Genomic DNA, 12,856 nt, shown 5'->3' on the forward strand with positions numbered 1-12,856 from the left:
AACTCCCTTTCCCAAAGAGCAGTGCCAGCTACTCCACCTTTGCATAGCTGCTAACATTAAATTAGTTAGCCCAGGTTTATCAGAGGAGCTGCAGCAGGATGTGGTTCAGCACAACCAAACCATCCCAGCGTTTATCCGAGGAGCCCGGCAGATGTTGCTGTCCAAGCTCCTCAAGCCTGCGCTGCTGCATCCGTACTTCTGTGCGTCCTCTACTGCCGGTGTAAATGCTAACTCAGCTCCAACAGCCGCAGCTGACAGCATGCCTTTGCATTTCGAAGCACTAGATCACCTTCCCGGTGGGTGATGCTTCCACTCTCCCAGCACATTTCTCAGGAAAAGCCCCCAGGACACTCACACCAAGCAGCACTAGTTCTGTTCCAGCCACCAAGCTGAAAACAAATACAGAGAGGATCCCAAGAGGAAGCAGGAAAATTGCAAGCAACCCCCAGGCAGCCAGCTGCCTCTCTATGAGAACGTTTAAGTCTTGATGTTTTTTGTTGACCCTTTTCTTCCCTGATCATATCCCATGAACAAGAAACAGCACTGCTGAGAGGGAAGGCGTTATCTCCCTCCCTTCCCTCTGCTGACTACAGCCATTCCAAGTGAAGGAAACCGGTTAGATCAAGAAATTCAGGCTTGGACAGCACAATGAAGCATCCACTAATAATCAATCCATTCACAGCAGCCTTCCTGCCAACTGGCTACGGACTAGGCAATGATTATAAATTGTAATTACTCCTCCAAGGAGAAACAACACAACATCATATGGCGGTCTGTGTTCAACCTCCAATTCTGAAGCCAGTCCCACTTACAAAAAAAGTCAAGTCTTTCTAACGGCCTGTCCCAGAAACCTCAGCCCTGAAATCCAAGGCCGGGTTCATCCCATTGTGTGTCTCACCAGTCACAAAAACACCCAAAAAGTGATAAAACTTGTGTTGTTAAAGTCAGCAGGAAACTCTCAAACTGCCCAAGGGGCGAGTTTATTGCCTAAAAAGATATATTGTCACCTCTATGTTTCTGGCATCTTACTGCCAGGGGAAGCTCACAGAGGACAACCTGCCACAGCAGAGCTGCCCCAACACTTACTAACCAGCACACAGATGCAATTCGAGCCCGACTTAAGCTCAAGCAACTGAAGCGGCCACCTGGGGACCCACATTCCTTGACAGCCCTGCACATTCCAGTCCCCTTATCCCCCAGCCCCGAAACCAGGTCAGGGAGGCACAGCATGACCTGATCTCCACCTCTGATAGCAGCAAGCCCTGTCCCATCCCACCCTTGTAACAATCAGGCCACATGCAACACCTCACCCCTCCGTGCCAAGACGCCACAGAGCAAGGATACAGATACCCACCCACGCATGCGAAGGGACTCCCGCTCAATGCCACGGCTATTTGCGGATCAGCCATCATCCAAAACTTCCCAAAATGAGAAAGCCCAGGCATTTGGCAGGTCAGGCGCTTACTACAGCGAGTAGTTTGTTTAGCCAAGGGACTCGTAACACCCTCCCAAATTACACATTGCCCTTTACGGGATGCCGCAGCAGCTGGAATCAGCTCCCTTCTCACATTCCTTAATAAGCACTTCCATCGGAGAACAGGGTGGATGCAGGGCATCAGCTGCAGTTAATCATAACCGAGAGCTGGGCTCCCTTTCCTCATGCTCATGGCACTATCTGCAGTCTAAGAATATCCAGCACCACCCACCCTGCTGGGGCAGGGGGAGTCAAGTGGTCCGAGCCCACAGGCATTACAGGTCTCCCTGTTGCAGGAGACTTTCACTCTGCCTCCCCCAAGCAGCAGCCTTCAGCGGGGCCCCTCAATAGCTGGTTGAGATCCTACAGATCATGGAAAGATAATCCATTGCACTACTAATGCACTACTGCAGCTGTCCATGGAGAAAATCCCCTTTCAACAAAAAAAAAAAAAAAAAAAAAAACTCAAGCCCTTTGATCCTCTCCAACACACAATTATCTTAAGGGCAAAATAGTCTTCTGTGCCTCAGCACCTTGTATCAGGCTGAAAGAAAGGAAATCGAGACTGCTATTCCCTGTTTATTCTACATGGCTGCCCTGTCCAACCAGGCAAGCTGCTCCAGCCTCTTCAGCACAGGCAAGCATAGACGGATAGACACCTGCATTGCTGGGTGACCAGAGCCTAAGGGAAACTTTTGTGTGGAAATGATTTGGGCTTTTTTAAAAAGGAAAAGCCTGAATCTAAGAAAGGAGATAAAATGTTGTACTCTTCTGGTTTTATGCAAGACTGCCAGCTACAGTGAAGTTTAACTGATTTCAACTGCGTGTTCAGGTCTGACTTGGAAAACCATTTAAAGGGTCACCCACCAACTCCAGTGTGAACCTTTTCCTATCCAGAACATAAACAAGAAACAAGCAAGCCTTGATATAGCACCAAAAAGGAACCCTAACCACCTCTTACAGAGGTCGATGAGGGTCTTTCCCCAGGTGCCCCCCTCGCTGCATGACCTCTTGCTACCTGCGCAGTCTCACTCCACCTGCTACCCAGGGCTGCCGTGCGAGAAGCATTTTTTTCAGCAGAAGCGTCAGCTATAAAAAGCCCTTCCCTTCCCCTCCCCACTGCCTGTTTCCATTCCCGTGTCACTGCTTCAGTCATGCTGGTACAACCCTTTTGTGGGGCTGCGGAGGGAGCCGGCTGGGGGAGCCAACCGCTCCTGGTTAGACATGGCTCACTTGAAGGAAGAAAGAGTTGCGGTTTTTAATCTGGGTGAGCAGTTTTACTGCCATCCGTGACGGGTGGCAAGAGCTGCCGTGGGAGGGTGGCTTGAGAATTGATGTCCTCGTGTTGGTTGCACCAGACACTGCTTGTGAGTCCACACTAACATCACAAGGAAAACGGCCATGTGATGCCAAATTCTCCAGTGGAGAATACAAAAAGGCATGGGGGAAAAAAGTCACTTCTCTTGATGCCCTGAAATCCTATTTGTTTTGGAGGCACACACACTTTGTACAGGGAGTTTTAGAAAATGCATCTAAAAATCCCAACCAAGCACTACTCCTTGCACACATTTCTCCATCAATCACCCATTAATAAGTTTTGAATTCTTGGCTGACTCAAGCAAAAGCAATAGGAGTGCTGGAGTCTTGGACACGCAGTTTCTATAGACAGTGCTCACAATACTTGGCTCCTGCAACCATCCTAAACATGTTTACATGCCAATGCACACATGCGGCCTGGAAGCTGCATGGGACAAGACGTGATCTTTGCAAGACAGGGATGCAGAAAAGGGAAGTAAAGAGAAACACTGAGAAAAGTGGGATGTGGGGACATGAAGGGCTGCCATTCTTCATGTTCAGACTGGGAATCCTTCTGAAACCAGGACTCACTTTTACTTGCAAGTAAAATGTAGTTTGCATTTAATGTTACTTACTCAGGAGCCATGAAGCAACTTATGTGTTGGACCAATAAGGCCTATGTGAGATCTTAAAATACCAGAGGAATGCACAGAAGGGGTCTTCTTGCTTTCTGTTTTTTTGTTGTTGTTTGTTTGTTTGTGGGCTGGGTGTGTTAATTTTTTTCCTTATGTTTCAGCATTTGAACCTTCCCAGCACACCAGAAGAGGGAGCCTTTGGCTCCTCTCCCATGCTCATTTGTTTTATATTAGCAACAATGACAAGCTCTATTAAGAGGCAAGCTCTTTAAGTGAACTCTCACCCTTTGCCTCCTAAAACAAACAAAGCACCCATGCAAGGAAAAAAAACAAACCCCGCAACCCTCTTTGCCTTGTGTTATAGGTGTATAAATATTTTTGCCTCCACACAACTCCCTGTGTACAGTGCTCACGAGAAATGAGAAAGCTAGCTCTACCTTCCAAACCCTTTGGTTGTGCAAAGCTCCAGCCCCTTTTGGGCAGGCTTAGCTGGAGAGCAAGAGCCAGAGAAGTGACAGTTTTCCAACAAGGAGGAAAAAGACTCTCCAGAGCTCCTTTTACATCACCAGCCCCAGCAACCAGAACTAAGCTAAGGCTAGAGTTTCAGGAGACACAGCGGATTGACCCAGCAGCTTCGGGCCACCAAAAGCACGAGGTCCTGCTCCTGCCACAGGACTAAAACCCCCCAAAAGCCATAACAGGACCCAGCAAGCAGATAACAGAGTCAGAAGCCTGAAGAAGGGCCTGAAAGGGAACATGGTCTTGGTTACTGCTCCCTTGGCAAAGCATGTACCCTCCCTCCCACCAGGCTGAACATGCTAGCTTGAGCACACTGATGTGAAAACCAACAGACTCCCAGCACTACTGCCCTGTCACTGAACTGAGCTACAGTAATAAAGGGAAGAGCTGAACCAGTGTAAGTACATCTAAGGTGGACAGCTTGCACTGCCTAAATCAGATCAGTACCAAAACTACATGAAACTGGTGGTCTGACCTGAGGCAGAGGTGGCCCAAGGACCATAATGCCCCTTACGTTTCACATTGTTTAGTATTATTAACTTTACGTACTGCCTTCTCCAGCCAGCCCTCAGCAGTCCTAGCCTGGATGATAACAGCAGCTTTACTTTTTCACTGGAAAGCCGACGTTTTAGCTAAGCATTTATATATAAAAGAGATATAAAGAGTTTATCAAGAAGTTGAGCCAGCTCTGAAAGGAATTGTCATGTTGGGCTGTGAGGCCACCCCCAAGCAAAGCAAAGACCCTGACTGCCTTCAGCCCATAGCGTCAAGTTATTCCCCCATCCCCAGTAAAGGTGGATTTAAAAGCCCCCCAGAAAAGCAGGGAAATATGTGCTCTTGCAGCAAGCAAAGCTCAGGAACACCACTTCCCCCCCCCATCAGCTGTTTTCTGTTCCTCACACAAAAGGCTGCAAACCCCTCCTAATTGCAGGAGCCCTCCACCTAACAGACCCTGCTCTCTGGGCCCTCCTCCCCAGGAACTGGGGGAGAACTGGGGCACAATAGGAAGGAGCCCGGCTAAAGGGAATAGATCTGTTAAATTAACGCATTTTCTGTCAACCAAATCAGCTGCCCCTAGTGCTATTGTTGGTGAAACAATGGAGACCCCAGGAATGGGCACCCATTAAAAGGAACAAGCCTGCTGAAAGGATACACTCTGAGGCACAGCCTTGTGTGTTTAACAGGATTCTCTACTGTAAGGAAGGAGGAATCACTAGGCTGCATTGTTCCCACCACCACAGCAGATGCTGTTGCTTCTGGTAACGAGGAGGGGGGAAAAAAATAAGAAGAAAAAAAAAAAATTGTATCTACCTACACTGAGGTTTACCGGATAAACTTTTAATTCGGGAACTTTTAACTCCCTGGCTGTTGTCATTTCTGACTATAGCCCTTTTCTTGAGGAGATTTTTGCCTGAAAGAAGTCTATGAAAGCATCCATTGCCATTACAAAAGTTAATTCTTCACCCTTCATGCAGGCACTTAACAGATGCCAGGGGCAGAATGGCACAGCTCTGCCGGCATTATTCCCCGGGAGAGAAAGACCGCAGTTAAGCAGGTCTACATATAAAGCTGCAACACTTTAAAGGTGTTACTTTTAGCTGGTTTGGTCAGAGCAAATTCCAAAAGGAAAGAACTTTTTGAGGCCTAATTTAGATGCACTATGCAGTAGTTTACATCAGCTCCATTGAATCGGTACAGGTTTGTGGTACTCGAGTCTCCGTAAACAAAGCAGACTGCAAAGTCATATTCAAGTTACTACACAAAACATTTTTTTCCTCCAAGCAGGGGAAGATTTGCAGATTATTTTAAGTTGGTTTTTAAGTAAATTCAGCTTAAACCATTAAACTTGTGGGTGCACAAACACTTCAGCTAACACCGGACATGATTTTCAGAGTCAGCTGTACTAGCGGAAGAAGTAACGGCCTCCAACCCCCATGTACCCCTTCCAAATCTCCAAAACTCTTATCGTGTTCCTCTTTCTTCTGCCTTCGACTGCTACAGTCATTCCGCAACTCCCCTGTCACCTAACTCGGATCCTTTCAAAATGTTCCTGTCAAAATAACCTTCCTTATCCATTGTTCAGATGCCTTTTGGCTTCGTGCAGTCACTTCTTGTTTCTTTTCATAGGCTTAAGATAATGTTTTAACCCACATATCAGCCTCCTAAACTACCTATTCCTTCTTTTTGTATCCAATTACACTAGACTCTCATTATATAAAATGTAAACACTTGTTAAAAAGTTTAAGATCTACAGTTGGCAAAGATGTGACTTGCATTTGAAATGGAAACTGATATAATGCTTTCCAATTTGCAGACCACTTGAAACAACAGCTCTGAGAAGTATCTCTCTGCCTCCCCCTCCATTAATCTCAATGAACTCTAGAGCCCAATACTGACATGTAGAGTGTTAACGATTCTATTATGAACAGAATAACTAAGGCAGCAAAAGTTGAAGACCAGCAAAGTAAGAACTGTGGCTGAAACAGACATGGGGAGAGGGATGGGGTACTGCTGAAGCACCTATACCAAACAGTGGATGGGACAGGTAGAAAAAACAGTAAAACCAGTACTAACCCTCCATTTCATTTGTTTTTTAAACTTGATTTTCAAACAATTTTCAAACAACAAACACCCAGCTCATGCCCTCTTCTCTGGTGAAGCCGATGTTGCCTGTGGGAAGCAGAACCACCAGAATGACTGTGGTGTATAACCCAAATTCACACAAAGGTATAGAAACAGGTCTCTCCACACAATGGGGTGGACACTTTGTCTTTTCAGTATGTCCAGAGTCCATCATTTTTCCATCACTGCTTACTCGACATACAGCACCTCTCCATGCACTGGCAATTACTATACCTTTCCTCAGACAATGAGCTCTTTCTAAAGCCAGGTCCTTTGTACAGGTGAAGTTTTAGTGAGCAGATCTCTTGTTTTGCTCATTTCAGGCAGCTAATGTCCCCTTCCACTTTAACATTGCCACCACCAACAGGCAAAGGGCAAGAGGGATGAACATCCTATGCCATTCTACTGAAAAACCATTTAAACCAACTCAGACTTCCCCTCTTAGGAGTAGAGCTGAGCTACGTGAATTCACTGATATTTTTGTCAGTTTGCAGCACCTACTTGTTGCATTGATCTCTATTAGATTCTAAATTCTTCTGATCAGAAACTATCTGGCCATCTCAGCTATCAAACAACATGTAGACGCTGTACACGTTCCTGTAATACAGATAATAATGCAGCACCAGACCAGAATAGCTATAGAGGGGTGAAGGCTTAGTGCTGTGCAATTAACCCTGTACAAACCACTGACAGAACAGGAAGGTTGGGCTGGTTTGGTGTCATGGATCACAAGGGATGAACCTGGATGGCACACAGCAAGGGGCTCCAGAGTAATTTCAGCAGGAACTGACATGACAGGACAGGGGAGGTCAAAGCGTGCTCAGCCATCCGTCCACACTAGGAAAAATTCTAACATATTTAGAGTTTAGCATGTTAAAAAACTCTACTTTTGCTTTTAAAACTGTATCTGGTTTGCACAGATAGAAGAAACCCTGTTCTTTGCTCTCTCCTTCAGATGGCCACAGCACAGCTCTCCCTCTCTCCACACTCTTCCTCCTCCTGGGAGACCCACAGGAGCAGTAGCAGTTGCTGATTTTGTAACAGCCACATCATAATCCTGACAGAAAGAGCCTGTTCAAGAACCAGCAGGATAGATACCACACTATAGGAGGAAAAAGGTGCGCAGGAGCAGCGGTGCCCTGCCTGGGAGCCAGAGGAATGTACCTAAAGGTAGAGCCAGAGCTCGAAGTGCTAGGAAGGGGCAAGAGGCAAGGAAAAGCATCTTAAAGCCATAGTGAAGTTAACAGCAGAGGCAATTTGCCCAAAGGCGCTTTTAAAAACCACAGGAAAAGATTTATGTTTTCCCTGTGTAATGTGGCTTTGCCCCCTTTTCCAAATAAACTAAGTTAACAACGTTTTGATTATTTTCAAGCGCGCTCTGGAAAGTCACCTCCCCTCGACCTACCCAGGCAGAAGTTCCTAAATGTTTTAGCCCACAGCTCCTGGGAGCACATGCCAAAGAGCTGGGTGGCCGCGCCACGCTGGCTTCTGTCCAGTGTTTTCAAGTTGCGCTGAAATACGGTTGAAAATGTTAAATATTCCCCTAATATTTTCGATGCAAACAATCCCTACAGCTGCCAAGAAGATATTTCAGTTGCAAAGGGGAGGGCACACGGCCAGGAGACACTTTGTCACGAGAGGTGTCCCGTATTACAGTCGAGACTCGAAGAGGGAAACAAATCACTCCCTATCATCACCTGCACTAACTTGACTATGGAAAGCATCCTTTCTGTCCATCAAGGCAATGCCTCCAAAAAAATGATGCATGTGTCCCGTACAGCCAGACCTCCTCCTGCTGGAGTACTGTTAGAGCAGGGAAGGACAAACCCACTCGATGCAGATTTTACAGACCATCAAGAAAGAAGCCACAACATCCGAGCCAACACAACTAAAAGCCCACTTTTGAAGTGGCGTGGAAGTTTTATACAGCAGATGGCCAACAAGGCAGCCATTTAAAAGGGGAGGAGGATAAAAAAAGACAAGACCTACCCCAGAAGGCAGAAGCGCTCTCTGCCATCCTCACAGATGCACGTGAGATCACAGCGTGAAGCCGAACATGTCCCAGAGCACCCGCTCCTGGCCCACTGAACTTTTGACCCGCTGGCGGTAGCTGAACCCCTCCTGAGCCCATCGCCGGGTGATGCTGCGGCAGAGGTTTGAAAAGAGGAGCCCTGTGCCTTGTCAGGCGCCTGCATCTGCTGGAGCCAGCATGGGGGCTGGCTGCGCCCACCCCCTCCCCGAACAATGCCCAGGGTCCGGCGTGATGGATGCGCTTCTTTCTTTCAGTTTCGGACACCCCTTCCCCACAGTCTCTGGCTACACACTGGTCCAGCAATGAGAAAAACAAAACATCTGCTGCCCAGGTTTCTGACATCCAGCTGCTGATGGCAGCCCTGCATCTGGAAGCTTCACTCTCTTTTGGGCCAATAAGTAGGGGGAGAAAGGTTTGCATTTGAAAAGAAAAAAATGAGAGCTCCATGCTGCTTCTCTGTACTAAAGCCCAAAACTTCTCAAATACCACTAGCGAATCTGCTCAGCGCAAGAAGGATGGGTCCAGATGGCCTATCACTGCAGAGCCTCCCTGCTAGCTATGGGCAGACCCACCAGAAGAAAAATATATCGGGGGGGGGGGGGAGGAAGGGGTTTAGAAAAGTAAATAACTACAGCTTTAAAAAGAAAACACAACAATACACTAAAACATACTGGAAGATCGGGTTTTCTCTGGTTTGGGAACTACAGAGACTGTGGCAGTGAAACCTTAACCACACTGCCTGCTAAACTGGAGGGAAGGAGGGAGAGAGCAAGAAGGGGATATTTATTACAAGCAGAATTAAGGTTTGTTTAAAACTTTCACTTGTAACAATGTTGTAAGAGTTTAGCACCAGGCTCCCCACTGGAGATGCATTAGTATCAGAAAAAGGAAAGAAAGAAAAAGCCACCAAACTAGGATTTAACTTGAGAGGCGCTCAGCCCTCCTAGAAAGAAGATACCCTCCAAAAGCCAACTGCAGCCAGAGTAAGGCCATCCCTTAGCAATACTGGGCAGTCAGACAGACACTTGCTGTGAAGCTCCAGGAGCCTGGGCATGACCATCCTCCCGCAGACACCCTCTGAATTTGAGGGCTCCATTTCTGCTTCCACACATGAGAAGCAGGTTCACTCAAACCACCTGTTTTACTCTGCCACCAAATGGACCCAGCTACTCACCCCAAGTTACCCATGAGGGGCAGTAACTTCTTAAACAGCTTGCACTTTGCCACAAGCACCCATCCCCATGATAACCAAAGCTAAAGCAAGAAAATGTCATTTGTACATGAGCACAGTTTCAATTTTTGATGGCTGGCAAGGGGTTCATTTCCTCCCATTATTTGTCTTGAGTCCCAGAGCTTCCCATAAGCCCCTAGAAAAGCCACCTCCATTTTATTCAGACACCCCTGAAACTTAAAGCCCATCCTGTATGTAGCCAGAATGGGAACTGGCACTATTAGGTACAACATGAAGGAAGGAACCTTCCCTATGCAGCCAAATAAAGTACAAACCACAGAGCAGTACTCTTAGAAAAAAAGGAGTAAGATCCATCACTGGCCACTGGTTTCACCCCATGAACTGTTTTGCGCAAGCTCTTTGTGCACAGAATCGTTCCCAGATATCTCCAAAACAAGCGGTGAAATGGAAATAACTAAGCCATGCAATGGGTAACAAGATGGTGAGCTTCAAGGAACAGCGAGTTTTGAAACCACCTGCACCAGGCTCCTTCACACTGTGCCAAGGATGGAGATGTACTCCATGTGCCTGAAGACACTGAGATCTGACAGGCACATCTGTCCCCTCGGAGCATCCCACTTTTAACCTTGATTCCCACTGTCCCTCTGACCAACACCATCCTTCCAAGCCTGTTCCTGCCAAGCCATCCATGTGCACCAAGGTGGTTTTGAGGGCAACGTTTTCTATGTGCTGCTTCTGTGCTCTGCAACACCCCCAGCACCAACCCGCATGCACTCCTCCTCACCCCGGGCATCCCTTCCCCCCTCCCCAAAAAAGCAACTTCATTTGTTCCGAGTGATGTTAACTCCCACCTCCACCCTAAGTGTGCTCCGGGAAGCAAAGGGGAGCCCACATTTACTTCATTTGTGAAGCAAGCCAGATGCTAATTGCCTCCAAAGGTGAAAGGCTAGTGCCTTGGCTCTTTTATCATTGTAAATTCAGGTTCCTTCAAGACTTTGCGCTGCCGGGCCCGGGGAGCCTCCCCCTTTACTGGTTTGGCATCAATAGGAGGGGGAGGGGAGTTCCCTTTCGCAAGAAGTTGCATCATTGCGAGACCTTATCCCCTCTCAAGATTTCGCACCGCAGAAGGGATTCCCCCTCTTCAGAAATTCACATCCTGCTCGAGGAGTTTTGCTCTTTAGGGCTTCGCGCATCCCATTGAACTTTTAAGCATCTTTGGAATTCGCGTTCACGGGGCAATTACTGCCTTTAAAGAGAGAAAAAAAATAAATACAAACACACGCCGCCACGTTATTCACCCGGGTTTATTGCCAACGCGCTGGCAAGAATGGCTTTTCACAGCAAGCACAAAAGATTTCTTACCAGGACACACTTCGTTTGTAATGTTTGTAGCCGGAGCACAAAATATTTACGGAGCATTAGCCACGCGCACGAAACTAAGAATTAATAATAATGAAAAAAATTACACCCTTTCCCCCCAAAAAATCCAAAACCCACACGGGAAAAATGGGCACGAAAGTGAGGAAGCCGAGAGTTTGCCCTACGCGGGGAGCACAGGCGGTCGATCGGTCGGTGAGGAAGGCACCGTAGTTGCAAGCGGAGCCTCCGAGGAGCCGCACAATGCGCAGCGCGGTGCCCCGCGGAGGAGCCCAGCACGCCGGGATGAGGAGAACGACTGCACCTCCCGCCGCCCGCCTCGGCGGCGACCCTCCATACACACACATCCCATCCACCAGCACCGGCACCAGCCAGGTGGGGACCGACACCCCCGCTTCAACAAAAGGGACCAACTTGAGCGCAGGCTGTGTGGGCTGGGGAACCCCCCCCTACCCTCAGGAACAGCCGCGGGGACCCCCGAGGATAGTGGGGGTCACCGGGCCGGGCCCGCCTCTCGCCGCCACCATTTTGGGCACGGGGGACCCGCCGCCGGCTCCCTGCCGAGCCCGTCCCCTCCCGCCACCTTTGTGCGCGGACACCGGCCCGGAGGAACAATGCGGCCCGGCGGCGGCCGGCCCCGCTCCGCCTGCGGCTGCCCGGCCGGCTCCGGAGCCGGGACTTGGGGGCAACTCTGCCCACCACCGCCGCCGCCGCCGCCGCCACCGCACCGGGACGGGCGCGCCGAAAGTTTGCGAGCGCGCGCGGGAGGGACACGGGGAAGTTGGTGCATCTGCCGCGGGCGGAAGGGAGCACCCGCGCTGCATCGCGCCGGGATCCAGCGGCTCACCGGGGCAAAGTGGGGCTGGGGGGCCGGGGAGCGGAGCGCGGGAGCCGCCGCGCAGCGGGAGCGCAGCGGGGACGGAGCCGCGGCACGGTAACAGCCCGAGGGCTGGCGCGCGAAGCGATCGCCCGTCGGCTGCCCACCGGGGCGTGCACCCTGCACGGGAACGGCGTCCGCGGGGCTCTCACCTCGATCTCGAAGTCGGGCAGGCGAAAGGCGGTACGGAAGAGGGAGCAGAAGTGCGCGATGGCCGGGACTTCCCACCAGGAGCGGAGCTCGTCCAGAGCCACCGCCGCCTCGGGGCCGCCGGTGCCGGCCACGCCGCCGCCGCCGCAGCCGCCGTCCTCCTCCGGGCACATCTCCTGCGGCCGCCGGCCGGCTGCCTGCCTGCCTGCCCGCCCGCTCACTCACTCGCTGCCTCACTCCGCGGGCGGCTGCGTGCCGCCGCCGCTCGGCGCTGCGGCTCCGCCCGCCCCCCGGCGCCACGCCGCTCAGCGGCCGCCCCCCGGCGGCCCCGCGCTGCCCCCTCGCTGCCGACCGCGCATGGGGCTGCTCGGCGCCGGCGCGGGGGCGCTAGGGCCGGCGGGGGCGCTGCTGCCGCCGACCGCCGCCGCTGCTGCGGGGGCCCATCCTCCGCCGCCTGCCCGCGCCCTGCAGGGGTCCCTACCGACCGGGGAACCGCCGCCCCCCGCCTGCGGCATGCTCCTCGCCTCAGGGGTCACCCGTCTCAGCCCTTCACCCCGCCACGGCGGATCTCCTGCTCCGGTCCCCAGGGCGCTAGGGCTGGTTGTCGGATGCCAGGACGCTGCCTCAGCCACGGTGCTGGGCCGCTCCCCGAGCTTTATGGTGTGGTGGGGAGATGCTGCGG

General features: G+C 50.7%; 1 protein-coding gene across 3 annotated transcripts in view; it reads right to left on the minus strand.

Moving 5' to 3' along the window:
* The window catches only part of LOC130609191 (chromatin remodeling regulator CECR2), a 98,301-nt gene extending 85,910 nt beyond the window's left edge, over positions 1-12,391 (minus strand). For all 3 annotated transcript variants that reach the window (XM_057427872.1, XM_057427874.1, XM_057427871.1), the window contains exon 1: positions 12,177-12,391. In XM_057427872.1, the coding sequence (XP_057283855.1) occupies positions 12,177-12,347 (171 nt within the window). In that variant the 5' untranslated portion in view covers positions 12,348-12,391. The remainder of the gene's footprint in view (positions 1-12,176) is intronic.
* Positions 12,392-12,856: the final 465 nt, after the last annotated feature.

The sequence above is a fragment of the Pezoporus wallicus genome, unplaced genomic scaffold, assembly GCF_028554395.1.
Source record: "Pezoporus wallicus isolate ANWC-B61680 ecotype Strahan unplaced genomic scaffold, APGP_CSIRO_Pwel_v1 contig_2908, whole genome shotgun sequence".
In the NCBI taxonomy this organism is placed as follows: domain Eukaryota; kingdom Metazoa; phylum Chordata; class Aves; order Psittaciformes; family Psittacidae; genus Pezoporus; species Pezoporus wallicus.